At 35.2% G+C, this 23,069-nt stretch overlaps 1 protein-coding gene across 1 annotated transcript in view; it reads left to right on the forward strand.

Annotated features, from left to right (window-relative positions):
• BMPR2 (bone morphogenetic protein receptor type 2) overlaps positions 1-19,441 on the forward strand; it is a 198,350-nt gene extending 178,909 nt beyond the window's left edge. Inside the window, exons 11-13 of the mRNA XM_015075919.3 lie at positions 6,003-6,175; positions 8,385-9,664; positions 12,012-19,441. Of these exons, the coding sequence (XP_014931405.1) occupies positions 6,003-6,175; positions 8,385-9,664; positions 12,012-12,262 (1,704 nt within the window). The 3' untranslated portion in view covers positions 12,263-19,441. The remainder of the gene's footprint in view (positions 1-6,002; positions 6,176-8,384; positions 9,665-12,011) is intronic.
• The last annotated feature ends 3,628 nt before the right edge of the window (positions 19,442-23,069 follow it).

Genomic DNA, 23,069 nt, shown 5'->3' on the forward strand with positions numbered 1-23,069 from the left:
ATTGTCAAATTGGTTTCCATACAACACCCAGTGCTCATTCCAACAGGTGCCCTCCTCAATACCCATCGCCTCCCCTCCCCTCCCTCCCACCCCTCATCAACCCTCAGTTAGTTCTCAGTTTTTAAGAATCTCTTATGTTTTGGCTCCCTCCCTCTCTAACCTCTTTTTTTTTTTTTCCCCTTCCCCTCCCCCATGGGTTTCTGTCAAGTTTCTCAGGATCCACATAAGAGTGAAAACATATGGTATCTGTCTTTCTCTGTATGACTTATTTCACTTAGCTTAACGCTCTCCAGTTCCATCCACGTTGCTACAAAGGGCCATATTTCATTCTTTCTCATTGCCATGTAGTATTCCATTGTGTATATAAACCACAATTCTTTCCATTCATCAGTTGATGGACATTTAGGCTCTTTCCATAATTTGGCTATTGTTGAGAGTGCTGCTATAAACATTGGGGTACAAGTGCCCCTATGTATCAGCACTCCTGTATCCCTTGGATAAATTCCTAGCAGTGCTTTTGCTGGGTCATAGGGTAGATCTATTTTTAATTTTTTGAGGAACCTCCACACTGTTTTCCAGAGCGGCTGCACCAGTTTGCATTCCCACCAACAGTGCAAGAGGGTTCCTGTTTCTCCACATCCTCGCCATCATCTGCAGTCTCCTGATTTGTTCATTTTAGCCACTCTGACTGGCGTGAGGTGATGTCTGAGTGTGGTTTTGATTTGTATTTCCCTGATGAGGAGCAACGTTGAGCATCTTTTCATGTGCCTGTTGGCCATATGGATGTCTTCTTTAGAGAAGTGTCTATTCATGTTTTCTGCCCATTTCTTCACTGGATTATTTGTTTTTTGGGTGTGGAGTTTGGTGAGCTCTTTATAGATTTTGGATACTAGCCCTTTGTCCTATGACATTTGCAAATATATTTTCCCATTCCGTTGGTTGCCTTTTAGTTTTGTTGATTGTTTCCTTGGCAGTGCAGAAGCTTTTTATCTTCATGAGGTCCCAATAGTTCATTTTTGCTTTTACTTCAATGGGAAATTTTTTAACTACGTATTCATAGATACAGAAACCATTCAAGTCATCTGTTGTTTATGTCTTGTGTCTTTGAAGGAATTTGTCCATTTCATCTAAATTGTCAAATCCTTTTTCAATATTTGTTTAAAGACCTTAAACTAACTCCCCAGTGGTGACTTAATTTTTCTGTTTCTATACAGTTTATTTCCTTAATCTTCTCTTCTCTATTTTTTTACTTACTCTGGGACATTCAGTATTGCTTTACTTACTTTTAGAACAACGATCTATGACCAAATCGTTATTCAGGACCTCAGAATCCTGTTTGTAGTCAACCTCTTTAAATTCTCAGCTATTTTTCTTATTTTTCCCTTCCCCTATTTCATTATATTAATTTACTTCTAAGTCTTTACTTGTGTAAATGACTTACTAACCATTATTTATACTTTGTTTAGAACTTATAAAGATTTTTCTCAAAAAAAAATCAACTTACAACTTTTATAATAGAACCCATTTATTCACTAGGAACTGGCTGTGTTCTATCAGCATAGTTTAGAGGCATTCAACATGCGATAATGTATGAACTGTGGAGCTATGCAGCCTGGGCTTTGACCTTAGCTTTGCCACTTACTAGATGTGTGCCCTAATTTCTCCTCTGGGTCTCTTTTCCTGCATACGAAAAGTGGGGATGATAATTCCCACTTACTTCAAATAAGAATTAAATGAATTAGGGGCTCCTGGCTGACTCAGTCTAGTGGAGCATACAACTCTTGATTACTGGGTCATGAGTTCAAGCCCCACATTAAGCATAGAGCCTCCTTAAAATATAAAAGAATTAAATGAGTTAGAACACAGTCTAGTACATAGTAAGATCTCAACAGTTGTTAACCACTATGTATTATTATGCATCAGTGATGATTCTATCATAAAAATGGAAACTTCATAGAGGTAGAGACCAAGGTTTCTGTTTATCAAATTTTCATTACATCCAGGATAATGCCTTGATGAGTTGTCTTGTTTTGGTGGAGGGTGGGGTCTCTTTTTGAAAAAGTTTTTTGAAAATTATTTCTCAACTGTATAATGAAAAGTAATAAATAGAGCCTCATTCCATGTCTCTCTTAACTTCAGATACAGAGAACAGTCAATATACAATTTTTAGCTGCTTGGATTTTGGTATTTCTGAGTCTTCTGGGCCAGCAATTGGTGAATGGGACTCTGTGCAATAGACAGTGCTCTGTTTGGGGAAGAACAGTCTCTTTCAGTTTTATATGGAAAGCTGTCCAAATCTTTGCTTTAGAAAGATTTCACTGTGTACACTTCACTGTGTTACACTTTATGTTTAGTAATGAATGGAGCTATAAATTTGTGTGTATGACAGGTATTTGTTTGAAGAAAAATGTCATTAAGTTTCTCTGAAAGAATACCCAAGAAACTAGTAACATTGGTTGCCTATAAATTAGGAGAACAGATGGTTGGTGGATAGGAACCTTTGTTAATCTTTGTTAATGTTATAGGTGAAAATGGATCTTGTTTTAATTTGCAGCTAGTAAGTAGTAGAGCCAAGATTTGAAGCCAGGTTCTTAACTGAGCTGGCACTCTTGCTACAAAACCGGAACTAATATTCTTAAATACTACACTGTACTGCCTCAACATAGTGAATAAGATTAAACATGTCTGCATATTTTATAAGGCATTTGCACTTCTCGTTTATGTGCCCTTTGTCCATATTTCTATTTTGTGTTTACTATCATTTTTTAAATGTCTTGTAACTAGCAATCATCACAGAAATTCAGCCAACAAACATCGAGATGCCAAAAATGGTGGGTGAAAAGTGTATAGAGAACATTATATTTACAGACACTTTAAGTATTCCTCCCACCCCAAAAACACTGATGAAAGTTTTTTAAAAAACCCACTGATTGAATATAAAAGGGAAAAATGGAACTTTACAATAGAGAAAGAACCCTGGCAGACACCAACTCAGACATGTGATCGAGGTTAACTTCACTAGTAATGAGACAAATCAAAATTGTGAACCACATGATAAGATGCAGTGAGAAAAACACAGCATCCCTTCTGTGATTTTTCTGTCAAAGTTTCAAACTTTGAATCTAACCATGAGATTCTAAAAAGTAATTGGCCTATAATCCTGAGATTCTAAAAAGTAACTGGCCTATAATCCTCAAAAATGTCAAGGCTGTGAAAGACAAGAAAGTAAATTTGAAATTATTTCAAAATAAAAAGAAAAAATTCTCATTTCATAACTGGAGACAAACTCATTTTATCAAACCAATATCAAAATCCACTAAGATAAATGTATAACTAGTTTTTAGAGGTGTGTTTATTTAAAAAGTTAATTAAGTTGATTTCTGAACTTCCTTTGTGGTCTTCAAATCCAAGTCAGTTTTAAATCCATTACATACAGTCTTTTCTCATGTTTACAGATTTCATATTTGGAATTTGACTACCTGCTAAAATTGATTTGTAATCCCCAAATCAGTACTCTGAACGCTTTTATGGTCATTCATGGATGTACACAGAGCAGCAAAAAACTTTAGTCATCAGATGTATATTTTCCCAAATGAAATCAACAAGGCACTCTGTCTTTTTGTTTCATCTCTTATACTATAAACAAGTGTCCTTTTTGGCATTTGTTTAGCATATTTTTCACATTTGGGGCATTTTGTTAGTGATTTCTGGGCTAAAATAGCCCCACATGTAGTGCTGAAGTGCTGAGTACAGTGCTCCGAAGCATTAAAAGGCTGTGATGTGCCTTTTGAAGAAGAAAAATGTATGCTAGATTTACTTTGTTAGGCGATTATGTAGAGTGCTATTGGCCATGAGCATAGTTAATAATTAATAACTATTTTTAAAGATGTCTTTAAACAGGGGGGCACCTGGGTGGCTCAGTTGGTTGAGCATCCAACTTCAGTTCAGGTCATGATCTCTTAGTTCATGGGTTCTAGCCTCACTGTGCATGCAGACCTGCTTGGGATTCTCTCCTCTCTCTCTGTCTCTCCTCCCCCACACTTTCTCTCTCTCAAAGTAAATAAACTTTAAGAAAAAAGATGTCTTTAAACAGAAACACAAATAAAACAAGATTATGTGTTGATCAGTTGGCAAAAATCTTGTGGCCAGAGGCTCACAGGAGTCTAACCCCGTATTTCCCCCAGGAACAATGGTTCAGTGTTCACTAATTCAGCATTTACAGCAACTTTGTAGAACATAACTACCATAAATAACAGATTCAACTTTACTTCTAACATAAACACCAAACTTCTACCTCAGGGAGGTTACACAGTTGCCCTTAAACTCTGTATGATCAGTATCTATTCTTCAGGTTCTTCTAAAATTTGAGAAATAGGTAGATTATTATTTAGTGAGAAGATTATTAATTGATATCTGTATTGTTTGAATTTTACTCAGTAGTCAGAGCCTGGAACATATATTAAAATAGATTTCAAAATTCAATATAAATTTCAGGACACTTGGGTGGCTCAGTTGGTTGAGCGTCCAACTCTTGATTTTGGCTCAGGCTGTGATTTCATGGTTTATGGGTTTGAGCCTCGCATAGGGCTCTGCACTGACATTGCAGAGGCTGCTTGGGATATTCTCTCTCTCTCTCTCTCTCTCAATAAATAAACATAAAAAAATTTCAATATAAATTTCAGCCTTAAAAGATATAGTCTTGGATTTGTGCTGTGGCACTGAGGCAGGCAGCTTAGAAGACCCAAGGGAGCAGGAAAGATGGTGTCAGGGGTGGGTCATGGTGCAGGTATTCATTTAGCCTATGCCCAGAATAAACATTATCAAATTTCCTACATGTTTGGATCTGTTTGTCAAGAACAGAGATTATTAGGAAAACACAAAAAATGTTGCCAAGATTACTAACAAGGATTTTAGCTTAAAATAGGCTTATGAGATAAAATGCTCAGATTAAGCATTGCATGGAATATATACTAAAAATTATTTGTCAGTTATCTGAAATTAAAATTAAGTAGTATATTTTTATTTGTTAAATCTGACAACCATTACCTTAATTTTTTTTTAATGTGTTTTAAAGGCACAAGAACTATGAATATCAGCAGGTGAAAAACTTTCAAGCTTAATAACAACAAATCCAAAAACAAGTCTGAAAGGATTCTGGATGGACAGTTTGTCAAATACACAAAATCTGTTTTTTACTTAAAAAAAATTATTTTAATGTTTATTTTTGAGAGAGAGAGAGAGAGAGAGAGACAGCATGGACAGAGAGAGAGAGAGAGAGGGAGACACAGAATCTGAAGCAGGCTCCAGGCTCTGAGCTGTCAGCATAGAGCCCAACATGGGGCTTGAACTCACGGACCACGAGGTCATGACCTGAGTTGAAGTCGAGCCCTTAATTAACCAACTGAGCCACCCAGGCATCCCAAAATCTGTTTTTTAAAAGGAAGTTCAAACCAACTTTCCCCAAAAGGGAGACTATTGTTCACTACTGATTTGGGTGAATACTACAGAATAAGACTGCTTTAGATACTACTATTGAAACTAGTTTAAAGAATAAGAAAATGCCAACCCTTTAAATTTCATAGTTAGAACGTAGTACTCTTTACTAATAGTAAAAAAGCTCACCTAAAGATTGAAGATAGCCTCGTGCCAAAATTCCATCAAATTCAAAGCTCATTTTTGAAGTGAGATTAATGGTTATTGATCGAAATAACAGTCCTGTGAATGAATAATGACATAAACCTGTGACCTTGGCGAACCATGTAACTTTTTACAACTGCTTACGTTTATGGGTAATTCTTTAGGAGTTTAAGTTAAACCCTGCTTGCTTAGCTGTTCCTCATCTTTTGAGAAATGTGACCCTTTACAAATCTCTGAAGTCTAAAATATTTTATGATAGCTGTGTAAAATATTGGTTAAAAAACATTCTTTTATCTCATGTCACTCAAAATCTCAATACTTAATTTTCTTTAAAGGTATACTATTTGACATTTACTTTATTACAGGCAGTGAGGTCACTCAAGGAGACAATCGAAGACTGTTGGGACCAGGATGCAGAAGCTAGGCTTACTGCACAGTGTGCTGAGGAGAGGATGGCTGAACTTATGATGATTTGGGAAAGAAACAAATCTGTGAGCCCAACAGTCAATCCCATGTCTACTGCTATGCAAAATGAACGGTAAGACTTAGAGGGCTTTGGCATTCATCAGTCAATATTGAAAATTGAGACTAAACAGAGAATAGGAAAAAAAATGCTATTAAACCAGTCTAATAAGGCAATGATTAACTCATATACTTTAACATTATAATTTTTCTTTCAATATGCCTGTTTTTTCACAGAGATTTTTGCTTGGTAGAAGTACAAGATGGAATCTATGTTTTTCTGTATCTCAAAATATAGTAAAGGAGACTAGTCTTTACTAATGCTCCTACTTCCCTAAAATATAAAGGCAAAACACTTTCATAGTTTCAAAAGTTTATAAGCACTTCTACATAAATTGTCTAATTTATCGTTGGTTGTTTTTATCCCTCTCTCTCTTGCTTTTTAAAATTTTTTTAATTTTTAATTTTTTTTTTTTAAGAGAGAATAAAACTATGAACTCGCCTGTGTATCTAACCACTGTTTCACTGGAGACTAAGGTTTCCAGCCTTCCTATCCAATGCTCTTTTGTATAGAATATACTTCTATTACTTTTACATGAAAGCAATTCATAAGGTCTTTCTAATCCCATCATGAATATTACTTTATGAGACATTTCTCTGTTAGAACTATGATTTTTGGTTCTAAATAAATGGGCTTTTAAAAAAATTTCTTTAAAAAATTGGAACTTTTTTTGTTCCATGTTTGGGGGGGATTTTCCCACAAAGTTATCATTTTATTTAATACATGTTAAAAATTTTTCAGAAAAGCACCCAGGAAAGTGTTACCAGAGAAAACTGGGATAAAAATATACTTGATTATTGAATATTTTTTTTTTTTGGCTATTTTCTATTGTTCTAATTTCTACGAGCAATTTGTATTATGAATTGTAGACTCAAAATTGGGTTTATACTGCTTATGTTTAGATTGAATTAGCTTCAGCATGTGAACCCTTATTCCTTATGTATCAGCAAGTCAAGGAAGGTAAAAACTAGCAATTCTAAATATAAATTTTCTCACTCTATGCATACCTGGGGATAGTCTTCTACTTCTGTCTTCCCTGATCTCTGTATTTTCTTTATACTCTAGCATGTTACTTGTACCTCTCTCAAGAGTCAGTTGCTTTTATTTTTAAGTGCTTTTGAACTTTTCCTGAATGGTAAGAAGAAATCCTTGATGCTACTCCCCCCTCCTTGTATTGCCCATTTTTTGCCCCCCCCCCACAGTCCTTAGGTTCTATGCTTTACATGCTGTTTCTCATGTCCAGTCACTTCTAAATAGTTTCCCCTAAATCGTGGTTCATCCCATAGTCATTCTACTCTAGGTTTCATTATTTTGAACCTTACCCAGACGTCCTTTCCTTGTGCAGTACAGCTGCTTTTTTGTTCTTCACCTTCCTGTCATTCCCCTCATAATTTTATTAGTCTTTCTTTATAGCACCTCTTTTCCTTTAGCTGCTGCTTTTCTCCTATAACATTTTGTGTCTATTAATGTTGCCATTGTTTAATTAAAGCTAGTCCTGGCTTTTATTTTAAATAACCTAAATAAGTTACAGTGTAATGCTCAAAAACCATCCCTCTCAGTGGGTGTTGATGGCTGTGAAGAACTGGAGAGCAGTTCTGAATTGTTGTTCCCTTATCTGTCTCACTCTGCATTATACTCTTAGGCTGTAGGACTTTCATTGATATGGCTCAGTTTACCCCCAGGAAGATACATTCTATTGCTAGACTGCCCCTTAATGGAAGCACTAGAACAACCTAAACGCTTATATTCTTTATACCATTTGGCCATTGGAACTTAACTGGTAATGTATTTGTTGAGTAGCCACAATGATGTATCTAGGATTGTAGGAGTACAAAAGAAATATACACCATGGCTCCTCCTCTCATGAAACTTTGTCCGGTTGTGCAAGAATACAATTCATAAAAATATATTTGGTAGTGTTACAAAACTATAGGGGACATTTTTAAATTAAGTCCTATAAATCAAAATAATGAACATCTATGAAAATCATATCTAGATCGACATAAGTTTTTCAGTAGTCTTAAATAATATAAAACTATCATTTAACAAGTTATTAATTGATACTTGATTATGCGATCAGAATTTTAAAATAACTTCTAGAATAATATGGGTTAGGAATAAAATGAAGAGCATTTTATACTTTAAAATCAGAGGTCTTAAACTTGGAGGGTGAGTTTGTCATAAATTTACATTCTCAATGTGGCACTTTTTTTCTTTCTTTAAGCAACCTGTCACACAATAGGCGCGTGCCAAAGATTGGCCCTTATCCTGATTATTCTTCTTCCTCATACATTGAAGACTCTATCCATCATACTGACAGCATTGTGAAGAATATTTCCTCTGAGCATTCAATGTCTAGCACACCTTTGACTATAGGGGAAAAGAACCGAAATTCAATTAACTATGAACGACAGCAAGCACAAGCTCGAATCCCCAGCCCTGAAACAAGCGTCACCAGCCTGTCCACCAATACAACAACCACAAACACCACTGGCCTCACTCCAAGCACTGGCATGACCACTATATCTGAGATGCCATACTCAGATGAAACAAATCTGCATGCCACAAATGTTTCACAGCCAATTGGGCCAACCCCTGTCTGCTTACAACTGACAGAAGAAGACTTGGAGACCAACAAGCTGGACCCAAAAGAAGTTGATAAGAACCTCAAGGAAAGTTCTGATGAGAATCTTATGGAGCATTCTCTTAAACAGTTCAGTGGACCAGACCCACTGAGCAGTACCAGTTCTAGCTTGCTTTACCCACTCATAAAACTTGCAGTAGAAGTGACTGGACAGCAGGACTTCACTCAAGCTGCAAATGGCCAAGCATGTTTAATTCCTGATGTTCCACCCACTCAGATCTATCCTCTGCCCAAGCAACAGAATCTTCCTAAGAGACCTACTAGTTTGCCTTTAAACACCAAAAATTCAACCAAGGAGCCCCGGCTGAAATTTGGCAGCAAGCACAAATCAAACTTGAAACAAGTAGAAACTGGAGTTGCCAAGATGAATACAATCAATGCTGCAGAACCTCATGTGGTGACGGTCACAATGAATGGTGTGGCAGGTCGAAACCACAGTGTTAACTCCCACACTGCCGCTACCCAGTATGTTAATGGGACAGTACCAAATGGCCAGACAACCAACACAGTGGCACATAGGGGCCAAGAAATGCTGCAGAATCAATTCATTGGTGAGGATACCCGGCTGAATATTAATTCCAGTCCTGATGAGCATGAACCTTTACTGAGACGAGAGCAACAGGCTGGCCATGATGAAGGTGTTCTGGATCGTCTTGTGGACAGGAGGGAACGGCCACTGGAAGGTGGCCGAACTAATTCCAATAACAACAACAGTAATCCATGTTCAGAGCAAGATGATCTTACGCAGGGTGTTTCAAGCACAGTAGCAGATCCTGGACCATCAAAGCCCAGAAAAGCACAGAGGCCTAATTCTCTGGATCTTTCAGCCACAAACGTTCTTGATGGCAGCAGTTTGCAGTGTAAGTGCAGGGATCATTTAATCTCTCCTGCTTGTCTTTTGGGACCATTTAAATAATTAATTAGATAAAATCAAAATGTGTTTCAACTAGCAATTACTTATTTTTACCACTTTTGGAAATAAAATAAACTACTTGGTTGAACCTCAAAAGTGATCAGACTATTGTAAAGAAATAAAGTAGTTTTTTGTTGCTGATAATGAAATAGTGTCACAATAGTCAAAATAATTAATTACCAACTTAATACATACCTTATATAGCTCCTGGTTTATAACGCAGTTTACATACTTGTTGTGAATGGTTGAGATTAAGTAAATACAAGTTTAGAAGCTTCAGGTAACAGGCACCTGGGTGGCTCAGTCAGTTAAATGTCTGACTTCGGCTCAGGTCATAATCTCACAGTTTGTGAGTTTGAGCCCTGCATCAGGCTGTCTGCTGTCAGCACAGAGCCCGCTTCAGATCCTTTGTCTCTCTCTCTCTCTTCCCCTCCCCTGCTTATGCTCTGTTTCTCTCTCTCTCTCTCTCTCTCAAAAATAAATAAACATTAAAAAAAAAAAAAAAGCTCCAGGTAGAATGATGCCAGTAGAACTTTTGAAACAGTTTGTTGAGTATATTAACATCTGTTTTAGACACATGTAGATTTTATCAGACTAAACTTAATAAATCTGAGAAGTCCAGAGAAAATTCAGAAAAAGTCACTATAAAAAAAAACAAACTTGTTCTTGTTTTTTGTTTTTTTGTGTTTTTTTAGTGTCATCTTTTTCAAGAGTTACATGTTGAGCCTCCTACATGCCTATAGCATTGTGTCGTTGGGTCCCCTAGAAATCTAAACAAATAACTTGATACTTGGTTTCTGGCTATAAAGAGGTTATAATACAAGACAGGAGAGCTCACCAAAATCTTTAATAGCCATCATTATACAAAACAATTTATGTTTTAGACTGACAGCACTTTATGAAAAAACTCAAAGTCATATTATATGGTTGTTGCCAAGGACTACAAAATGGGCTGAAGGGATTTAGGTCTCAAAAATTAATCAGTAGTGGGGCGCCTGGGTGGCTCCATCGGTTAAGCGTCCGACTTTGGCTCAGGTCATGATTTCACGGTTCGTGAGTTTGAGCCCTGCATTGGGCTCTGTGCTGATAGCTTGGAGCCTGGAGCCAGCTTCACATTCTGTGACTCCCTCTCTCTCTGCCCCTCCCCCACTCACACTCTGTCTCTGTCTCTCTCAAAAATAAATAAAACGTTAAAAAAATTAAAAAAAAATTAATCAGTAGAGGGGCACCTGGCTGACTCAGTCAATGGAACATGCAACTTGATTTTAGGGTCATGAGTTCAAGCCTCATGCTGGGCATAGAGCTTACTTAAAAAATTAATCAGTAAAGGGGTGCCTGGGTAGCTCAGTCGGTTGAGCATCCCACTTCAGCTAAGGTCATGTCTCGTGGTTCACGAGTTCAAGCCCTGCATTGGGCTCTGTGCTGACAGCTCAGAGCCTGGAGCCTGCTTCAGATTCTGTGTCTCCCTCTGTCTCTGCCCCTCTCCCACTCATGCTCTCTCTTTCTCAAGAATAAATAATAAACATTAAAACAAAATTTTAAAAAAATCAGTAGAATCTAGCCCTTTGCTTGAGTGGCTTGTATCATAGATCATTTGACACACCCTGTGGCAGGGCTTCATATCAATAAAATGTCTTGTCAGTGTGGGAAGGGGGAATTACTAGAAAATTTGTATTATAGTATTTGTGTCATTCTTCTGAAAATATTATACGCCAGGTGCCTTTAAAATTTGATCTTTTTTGGGGTGGCTCAGTCTGTTAAGTGTTTGACTCTTGATTTTGGCTCAGGTCATGATCTCACAGTTCATGGGTTGGAGCCCCACGTGGGGCTCTGCCCTTAGAACCTCCTTAGGATTGTCTCTTTCTCTCTCTGCCCATCCCCCGCTCACTCACACATATTCTCTCTCGCTCTCAAAAAATTAAAAATTAAAAATAAAGTTTGATCTGCTTTGAACATTAAGTAGAGTGATTAAATGCATTTGCCAAGTTAGGATCACTACCAATAACCAAAGGATTTGAGAATACAGCTGAGAAGTTTTCATTTTCTCCTCTGTTTTTGCTTGTCCTTATATAATAATTCAACCAGTTATAAAAACACTGGACTTGAAGAGTCTCAAAATAAGTTGGTTAAGTTTTGCCTAGAGAATAATTACCTGGCATCATGAATTTCAAGTAATATCTATTAAAATCTCCTGTAGATAATTAGTCTATTCTGTTCTTAAGTTACAACCCTAAGTTTTTATTATTTAATAGTTTCTTTATATATAGTTTATTTTTCTGTACCTTTATTTCCAGTAGGTGAATCAACACAAGATGGCAAATCAGGATCTGGTGAAAAGATCAAGAAACGTGTGAAAACTCCCTATTCTCTTAAGCGGTGGCGCCCCTCCACCTGGGTCATCTCCACTGAACCTCTGGACTGTGAGGTCAACAACAATGGCAGTGACAGGGCAGTTCATTCCAAATCCAGCACCGCAGTTTACCTTGCAGAAGGAGGCACTGCTACTACCATGGTGTCTAAAGATATAGGAATGAACTGTCTGTGAAATATTTTCAAGCCTATGGAGTGAAATTATTTTTTGCATCATTTAAATGTGCAGAAGACATTAAAACTGCTTTATCTTCCTGTCAGTATCCCCTCCCACCCCTGCAACAGGACTTGCTTTAAATAGATTTCAGCTATGCAGAAAAATTTAGCTTATGCTTCCATATTTTTTAATTTTGTTTTTTTTAAGTTTTGCACTTTTGTGTAGTCTCCTTAAAGTTATATTTGTCTGTTATGACCACAGAATTATATGTGTGTGTATCAAAAGTGGTCTCAAAATATTTTTTTAAGAAAAAAAGCAAAAACAATGTATTGCTGATAATCAGTTTGGACCAGTTTCTAAAGGTCATTAAAACAGAAGCAAATTAAGACAGGTTTGACTGCAGTGGTGTCTGGTATCCATGTTTTATTTCTGGGCCCAAGCTAGTTTATATGTTGAACTGTTGTGAACATATTATCTGTTGGACATTCTTTTTTCTTGTGTTTTGTTTGAACGTGCAATAGTCTATAGTCCACAAATAAGCTTTCTTATAAGTTCTCTTCCTAACAGAGCACACATTCTTCCATGAGTACATTTTTCTGCCCCACCCCCCATACTTTTGGCAGGTCAGTTCTATGACAATGAATTTTGCACAAGAGAAAGCAGCTACCTGATTTCTTGCTTTCTCTCTCCTAATGGAGAATGCAGAAACATTGTCTCAAAGGGCTCTAGAGAAGGAACTACCAAAACCTAATTTGAAATGCCATTTATTTTAACCTTCCAAGTCCTAAATGTTTCTTTCCAGGCATTTTAACAAACATTTGGTTCTGGTTTTTGGAAGTTCATAAGAGAGCATAGAACAAAGTAGACAAAGTCAAATATTAGCCTTTTTTCATTTTATTTTATTTTTTGTATGTATGTTCATGTTCCGTATTCATTTATTTAAGAAGCACATTTTTATCAGAAAACTTATAGAGCTATACTTATATGGAATTTTTAAGTAGGTAGATGGTTAAGACTACATAATGCTATAGCCTTCATTCTCTGAATAGGCCATCTTTCACCCAAATAAAATTACATTTCCCATTTAAAATAACTTCAAAAATAATTTGTAGTTTTGAACTGGTAATATCTTTTTATTCCCTTCCTAAGCAAAGCCTGGTGACTTTATCTGAAAATGAGTCCTCTTCCCATGACCTAAAACACTGTGTGGAAAAATCATTCATCTGGCATGCCACATCCCTGTGGAAGGAAGGATTGCTGCCAAACCTATCATTTTTGAGCAGACTGAAGCTTACCTCTTTTTTCATAACTGTTTCTTCACTAATCCTATTTTCATAATTTCTCTTTTTGCCAGTTTTTCATATGATCTTTGATATGTGAGAAGCATTTATTATTTACATTATAATAGAATATACCTTTTAGTGATAACATGTTATATATCCTTCAAATCATATTGTCTTTTTAAAAGTTTCCTTTGCTTCTTTCATTACTGATAACTATCTCTAAACAACACCTCAGCATGTTTTTTTTTTAAATAAAGCACTTTATGTCAAGGGACTTTTTTTTTATAAGCACAGATTATTTTCTATCAATTTGCAAACAGTGATGATCTCACTTAATTTTTCCAAATTCTCTATATAGACATTATTTAAGATCTAAGATTTCTATGGGAGGTTAAAAAGCTAAGAGGAAAACACAAATCCCCATATTCTTGCTTTTAGGTTTTTATCTCTTGAACAATATTTTCTCACTCATATTCTTCTATCTTCATTTAGCTAAAGACAACCTAAATTTCCCAATTTTCTGTCCAAAATATTTATGACTTACTATATAAGCCACCTTTTTTTTTTTTTTTTTTTGCCATCTGCTATGATCCTATGAGTTAGATGTTACATCACTTAACATTTATTCTATTTTTCTAGTGCCCAGGACTTCCACCTTTTATGTTTTATTGGCCCTTCTGTTGATTCAGATCTTTAACATATTTTTCAGTCTTCTGATACAGTTATTCTTCTATCTGTGAAACAAATTATATCTTTGCCATCAAATTTTCACTTAGTTCTCTTGCCTTTAAATGTCTTTGAACTGCATTTCAGAATATTATTTTCAAACATTTGTAGGATATCTTTGAGTCAAAATAAATTATATTCCTTCTCCAATTGAAAGCATTGAGGATTAATAACTATTGGAGGTCTAACATCAGTTAGACCTGATCATCTTTTCCTGACAGAAGAAGAGTTATCTTGCATTCTACTTTGTGTTTAGGCTAGTTGGTTTTAATTTTTCTAGCATTTTTTTTTGATGTTGACTAATAAAATGCTTTCAAAAATTTATATACCAAATTAGAAGAATCCTTATAAGTTTCCCATTTCATGCAAGCATATTTAAAACAAATAATTTTCTTTCCCTAGTTTTTTTAGTAGACTCTGAAAAAAATAGAGGTAGAAAGTAGATCATTTTAATAAATTTTAAATTAAATCATATATCAGACTGATTCAGAATCTGTAATCTGCAAGCAGGCAAAATTACTTAAAATACTTGGTAACTTTATTCATCTAATAATAAATGTTTCTTGAAGCTAATATTTAACTGCTATCACAAAATTTTGCATGTAGAAAAGCATTTGGGTGCTTTTGAATAAAATATTGAATGAAATAATGAAATAAAATATTTAATGAATAAATATTAAAATTCATTTTGCTGGTTTTACAACCTCAAAAGCATTGTAATTGATAACCAAAGTCTAATATTAATCCCTTAACTATCCTAATTGTGTATCAGAACTAAGTCATTGAAAGAACTTGATTTGAATTGTGTTTAAACAAAAATGATTTAATTATGAATCCTAACATTGTTCCCCTTTTTAAATTCATAATTTGGTTGGGAAAACATTATCAGTGCAAAATGTTATGTGAAGGCACAGGAATTAAATAATACAATTTATTATATACTGAATGCTGGGGTATATATACACAATCTCTTGTAATCTTCATAGCAACAATTTGAGGATTATAGTTAATATTCCCACTTTACAGATTGAGAAAACTGAAACTAAGAGAAGCTAAGTAATTTGCCCAAGTTCCACATCCTAGTAATAGAGAAAGCTGGATTTTAACCTGGGGTTTACCTCTCCACATCTCTTTCATCCACACCACACTGCCTACACACTGTATGGAAGGATGTGTAATATACTGACATTTTGTAAGAAATTCAGTTACAACACTCCAATACAGTTGTGGCTTGTATATAAGCAAAACCAGATACCTTAATGCCTTTAGAAGTTAGGCAAACATAAAACATGTAGACATGTCTATACTGACTATTGCTTGAGAAATAATTATTAATTCAAGATAAAATTCAATCCCACATCTGCCATCATGATTCTTAAAATTGTTTCACTTTTCTTCACTCCTAATATTCTTACATTGCAGAAATAAAGGTGAAGCAAATTTTAAGGGAAAAGTGAAGGTGGCTTGTAGGAACAGAGACTTTCCCCTAAATTGATTCCATACTTGATTTGAAGGAATTAATTTAACGTGGACTTTAAGTGTTATCAATCATTTGACTTCATCTTGAAAATTTCTGCTTATAGTGAAAATTTTATTAATCCAGAAAACTAATTGAGGAGGATGTAGGAAGGATACAAGGACAATATCTTTCTTATGAAGGAGTTTCAATAACTTCCTTATATGTACACACTTATTCCAGAAAATATACATTGGTTCTGAATGTGAAAATAACTAAAGAAAGGTAAGAACACACAAGCAGTTATGTGTTTCAGTGGGAATTGTCACAAAATTTGACAAGTATTTTTATTTAAAATATTTTCACGTTTGGTATCTAAAGCCAAATGGAATACCTGGTAGACTGCAGTTATTTACTGAATTTTACATTCTCTATAAACCTCTCTTCATACTCATTTGCTATGGAAAAATACATCAATACAGTTTTTGTTTCTTTTTTTGTTTATGGAAATGAATATTTTATTGGAGGTAGTTAGCTCCTAGAACTTGAGATTACATTGTATTTCTATATAACCTTTTATAAATTTATGTTGAACTTAACGACCAGTTATGTGCAGGTGATTGTGTAACTATTCACGGATTGCTTTCTCTGTTACTTTAACTTCCAAGCTAACTTGTTAGAATCTGTACACATGTAAGTTGATTATCTAGACCTGTTATTCCAGAAATTGTGTCACACTCCCACATACACCCCAGGAGTTTTTTTTTTCAGACCGGGATGTTTCTAAATATACCTTTTGCTGTCAGTTTGCTCTTCAGCAGATAAAATTGCATTTTAATTTGTAGATTCTGAACGATGCAAACTTTAGCCAAAACTACCTGATCTACTCTTAAATATATTCTTTGATTTAGTAAGTCTGGCAAATCACTGTTTGAGCTAGTTACACAAATGTTATCAAAATAAGGCTTTTCTATAGCTTCTCAGATTAAACTAACATAGAAGAAAAGAGGAAATCTCAGGGTGCTCTGGTGCACCTACCCATTACTTTCGTTCAATCACCTCTTTCTGACTTACTCTGTCTCTTGGTTATCTGATTTGCAATCTTTTGTATCAGGAAAATTTTCTTCATGTCTATTCTGCTTCCCTCCTGTTTTGTTTTAAAAGCATTTCTCTTCTCCAGCAGTAAAAAAAGAGAGTGAGTTGTTATCTTCTCCACTATTGTTATTCTTCAGTATGCTTCAGGCTTCTCAACATCTAAGCCAGTTCTTCAGACAGAATTACTTTGGCTCCCTTAGTATTTTCTTCTCAGCCCTATTTTTAGAACTATTTATGCTTAAGAACACCTAAAATTATATTTTATGTTCTATTCAAATTCATTACTTCAGTTAAGTAATAGTTCAGTAGAATAGAATTAAGAATTAGGATGTACCGTTTGACAATGGATCCAACCATCAGATTGTCAGAAAATCAGTACTTAAGTTTATATTATCTAACATTTTCTATTGCGGAGTTTTACCGTTTTATATTCTCATTAGTTACAACTAGAAAGCCATGCATACAGAATTGTATGTAATTCTGCCATTAAGAATTTTAACCTATATTGCAGCAAGCTTAGCATTATGATTGAGCCACAACATTTTACATATTTCTTTGTATCAAATATTAAACACAAAATGCAAGATTAACTTTCAAAAACAAACCTCATAATAATTAGGTATTATCCATGAACATTTCTGCAGACCACTTTTGAAATACTTATTATTTTGCAACATAAACTGGACTATAACAATTTTCATTTAACTTTTAAGTGGCTGGCTAAAATTGAGTGTTTGTGCATATAAAGCAAAATTTAGGATTTTATCTCATGACTGATACATTTGAAAATAATTCAGATTTTATGCTATATATTAAAATTGTGCCCCAAATCTTATCAGATCTTAAAAATTTCAATTCTGTTATTATTAGTATGATGTTCATAATGCTACTACTGATTGTAGTGACATTCATTTTTAAACTTAATTTGCAACCCAGATTCTAACATTTGGGTAAGAGAGAAGGAATCTTTAGACATAAATCATATCACTAGGGCGTCCAGTTCATCATTGAATTTTTAAGCAAATTACTGGATTTTAAACAACTTCTTAAAAATGTTTCAAAAGGCAACATATAGATTTTTTTTTTCATTTTATTTGTACTTTTAGATTTCAGAAACATCTTCATGTTTTAGACGCACACTGTAGACCTAACATTACTTAAAAACTCAGGGCCCTTTTCATCCCTTTGCACATGAGAAACTTTAATTGGTAGCAAACAAGCAATTAGTCCAGTTGAATATTTAAAGTGTTTGTTGCACACACAGTTCCTTTAATGTTTCATCTTATGATTTGACTTAATTTTAATAGACATAACATCAGATTTCATTAATCATAAAAACTTGCCCCGTTCTATAATTACCAAATAGAGGGAAATGACTCAACTAATTGGCTACATGTTGCAGCATATTTAGGCCTTAGAGTTGAAACACCATCTTAAGACCATTTCTCTTCTTTGGTCAAATGGTTATACATGATGGGACAAATCATTTAATTTTGCTTTGTTTTTTAATGGGAGAACTTAGTAAAATAGTTCCTCTGAGATAAAATTTTCTTGAGGTAATTTAACATTATAAAACTGTCTTCTAAAAGTGAAATAATGAGTTTATAGTTTTAGTAATAGTTTGGATGGTTTTAAGGTAACCTATGGTAAGCTATTTATCACTTTGTCAGAAACAAATGTTCAAGCTCCAAATTGATATGCTGTATACTTAAAATCCTAGCAGTGAAGTTATTTGTAACCAGTCTCTTGTCTCAGGCTCTCCACCTTATTACCAATTCTCTTGTGTATGATAGGGAAACATATTTTTAAAGAAGCTTAATAATAAAACTAAGTTACTAAAAGATGCAATTCAAAGATAGGTTCCAGTTAAAATTGAATTGCTTGGCTTCTGTGGCTTTTCTTTTTCTCGTCACATTTATTTATTTAAAGTTTTTGTATGCCTTGTTGTCATGTTTCCATGGAAATTATATTGTATAAGTGTTTGTATAAGCTGGAATCATCCTTAATTTTCTGTTGATAATTTTTCAAATAAAGATAAGTGGATAATTGTAAAGTACACTAACTCTTAGGGTGTTGTAGTAGCTGAAACATGGAGATGTGTAGCTGCCATGCTTTTTCTGAATGGACAGGAGAAACATAAGCTACAGAGTATTCATTTCTGAGGATGCTTTTCTGGAATAAGAAAGGCTAAAAAATATTGGCAATTCCTCAGAACCCTCTTTCTTGTTAACGGGTATCTTTTGTTGGTGTTTTGCTCTTACATTACAGATAGAATATCATATGAATTTATGAAAAATTACTTTCAGTTATTTTGCTTTTGTAAAAGCCGTCTGAGACCTTGCTATGCTGTATAAGTTGTGTTTGATGGATCAGTGTGAGTATGAAATAAAGCAAATCACTTTTCTTTTGTATTATCTATGGATGCCACTATGAAAGCTGACATTAAGCCACTAAAGAGTTTTTTATGAATAATTGTAAGTAAATGCTTTGATATATATAAACCTAAATAAAAAGATTGTATTGCTACAGAGACATTGGAGAAGGAGATTTTAAGACAGTTCTTTAGGTTTAAAAAAGGCTTGCTGTAAAATGGTGCATTATTCCATTTATTAAAGATCATATTAATGACAACAATAATTGTATCTTTTGATTTTTATGAGGTCACCAGAAATTATGACTATTAGTGTGATATTTTAGGTGTTTTGTACCAGAGTAGTAAATGTCCTAATATGACTGTCATTACTCAGCATGATAACATAAACAATTATCTAACGTTAGAATAATAGTTGCATACTTTCTATTTGCCAGGCACAGTGGTAGTTTTTCTACATAGGTTGATAATTCTCATAGTAATCCTACAAAATACATATTGTCTCCATTTTTAAAAAGCTGTTGCTAAAGAAGTTAAATATATTGTCCAAAGCCACAGAACTGGTTTGAGATTCTAATGTATTTTGCATTTTGCTTTGAAACACAGTTTTCAACCTCTGATATGCCAAGAGAATTCAAAAATAGAAGTGAAAATGGCCCAGTGGTTGAATAGAATAGCCTGGGACATACATGAAGCAATTTGCAGTTACTGAAAACCTAGCAGGTACCAAAACATCTCTATTGGCCTAACATTGTGTTTGTGCTAAACATCATCAAATAATCTTCTCAGATCCTTGAATTTTTATAAGTCCTTGTTAAAATGCAATATGAGTTTTTGAAGGCAACACATTGTTTTTGATTCTAGGTGAATCCAGTGTATTAGCTAAGTGTCCGGAACAGGGACAAGCATGTTTTAAAAGAGTGCTAGATTTGGGCGTGTGGTTGGCTCAGTAGAGCCACGTGAGCCTTGGTCTTGGGAGGTGAGTACAAGCCCCAAATAGAGATTACTTTAAAAAAATTAAAAAATTGGGACACCTGGGTGGCACAGTCAGTTAAGTGGCTGACTCTTGATTTCAGCTCAGGTCATGATCTCATGGTTTATGGGATTGAGCCCTGTGTCGGGCTCTGTGCTGACAGCATGGAGCCTACTTGGGATTCTCTCTCTCCCTCTCTCTGACTCTCCCATGTTCATGCTCTCTGTTTCTCAAAATAAATAAAATAAATAAATAAATAATAGAATTAATTAATTAATTAAAATATTACCAAAAAAATAGAACAAAAGAGTGTTGGCCCTGTCTTATGTAGATGCCAAGGGAGTTTTTGCTTCAGGAGAAGCATAGCCTACTCTAGGAGGTTCTGTTGTCACCATAAATAATATTTTCAGGATAATAGATTTGCATGCACAACCTTACAATATAATGTTGCAGGCACTGCTGCAATTCTCTGCAGAACATTCAGGGTGATAACTAAATGTCCTTAGAGAAAATATGAATACGTTGGCTTGAGAAAAATGTATAATAATGGCCTACTGAAACTTTTAATAAGGACTTATCACAAGTAAAATTATTTTCATTTACACCTACACCTATCTGATCCATCTTCCTAGTTTACATCCTCTGCGAGTGACTAACTTAAGCTAGTGATTAATCTTTCTTTTTAATCCTAATGATGAGTCTTCCTCTTTATTCTCTAGGGTTTTTCAAATTCAATTCTACATTTGGACAGCTTTCATTTTATTGTTATAATATTCACTTTTTTGAAATTGAATCACTGTTACTAGATACAAAAAAGTATGATCTTATTCCTTCCCCCCAGGAACTTAAACCATCTTGTGGTGGAGGGAAGGCCTACACAAGAAATAGTTACATCCAAAGAAGATGACATGTAAGTCACCAAATTAGTGGTAAACTGTATGCTCAATATGTGTTTGAAGAGCCAAAGAAGACTTTTGTGAGGAAATGATTGCTAAGCAAGGTCTTAAAAGGATGGGTGGGATTTCAATAGGAAGAATAAAGGCAGAGTATTTGAAGTGACCAGAGATAAGGGAGAATAGGGACTGGTAATTAGGCAGAAGTAGTTCCAAACATCTTTTAAAAGCCAGACCCAGATGTCTAGACTTGCTGTCATAGACAATAAGGAGATCAAATTTTCTTAGTAAGGAAGGACCTTGACAGTAATTTGAAGAAGTTTGGACTGACAGGTATGTAGGATAGATTGGACAGGAAAGTGATTGGACTGAAGGCATGAGAGAAACTGCAAAAAAATGCAGTTTCCATTGTGACCAGAAAATTCCTTTTTCAGAAGGGCATCAAAATATATTTTGTTTTTTGTTTTTTATTTTTTTATGTTTGTTTATTTTTGAGAGAGACAGCATGAGTGGGGGAGGGGCAGAGAGAAAGGAAGACACAGGCTCCAGTCTCTGAGCTGTCATCACAGAGCCCCATGCAGGGCTCGAACTCACAAACCGTGAGATCATGACCTGAGCTGAAGTGAGACGCTTAACTGACCGAGCCACCCAGTTGCCCCAAAATACGTTTTGAACACCTAATGTGTAATTGTAACAAGTACCATAGTAGAAAGTAAAAAACACAGCCCCACCTTCAAGTTGCTCATAGATGATTTGGAGAAAATTATAGTACAGTTTATAAGTGTTATGGCAGAGTGAAAGTCCAGTGTATTACAGAAGTACATGGCAAAGATACCTAATCCACTTTAATTGAGTCAGAGATAATTTCTCCTTTTGAGAGAACTTTCTTCATTGTCTTAAAATATGAGTAGGTATTAGGCCCTGTAGAGGCCTGAGAGGATGCTTTTCCAAGGGGATGGGAGGATATCAGATTGGAGTAGAGTTTGGGAAACTACAGCAAAGTATGAAGAGAAATGGCCCAGAAGAACCCAGATGATCCAGATGGGATTACATCACAGACAGGTTAGCATGCTATGCTAAGAGTCTGGACCTATCCTAGAAATCATTGGAAGAGTTTAAGCATAGGAGGTTCAAATTAGGTAACTCAGCTGATACTATAAAGAATGAATTCAAAGGAAGGGAATTGATAAACATGGAAACCAGTGTGGCACTGGCAAGAGATCATGAGAGCCTAATCCAAAATTGAGCGATGAAGGGGAAAAGGAAGCAGATTCAGTCAGGATTAAAGATAGGCAGTGGGACCTAGTGAACCACTAGGATGAGCACTGTAGAGATGAAGATTGTAACTTCAAGGTTCTAATATGGCAAAGACTGAGAGAAATTAAAAATCTCAGAGAATGTACAACTAACTGTCTTTATAGGTTTTCTAAACAGAACAGCTTTGACACCGTATATTCAAATTTTTGGTTCCAAAAATATATGCAGACACCTTTCACCTATTACCTGTAGAAATGCTTCAAGAGCAGAGCCTTCCCTAGGTAAGTCACACGGAAGTTCAATTTTATCTTTTTGAGTGAGTGCCTTGTTGGACCAACTTGTTGCACATAGTATTGTACTAGGGCATTGGGGGTAGCCCTCCTGATAAAAATGAGTATCAAAAGCAGCTGTAAAAGGAGCAACAGCAGGAGTGCCTGGGTGGTTCAGTTGGTTAAGTGTCCAACTCTTGATTTTGGCTCAGGTCATGAGCTCAAGGTTTGTGGGATCGAGCCCCACATCAGGCTCTGTTGTCTCCCTCTCTCTCTGTCCCTTTCCTGCTCTCACTCATACTCTCTCTCTCTTAAAATAAGTAAATAAATTTAAAATAAATGAATAAATTAAAAAATTTTTAAAGGAGAAACAGCAACTGAAAGATATCCTAAGATGGTAGATGGTGGAAAGATAACATAGAAGTTGTATTGATGGTAGATGTGTGTCCTTCTCTTGCCCAGTGTTTCCTTCTCCCATCAAGTCCTCAACCTACTTAACTTC

The sequence above is a fragment of the Acinonyx jubatus genome, chromosome C1 (assembly GCF_027475565.1).
Source record: "Acinonyx jubatus isolate Ajub_Pintada_27869175 chromosome C1, VMU_Ajub_asm_v1.0, whole genome shotgun sequence".
NCBI classification, from domain to species: domain Eukaryota; kingdom Metazoa; phylum Chordata; class Mammalia; order Carnivora; family Felidae; genus Acinonyx; species Acinonyx jubatus.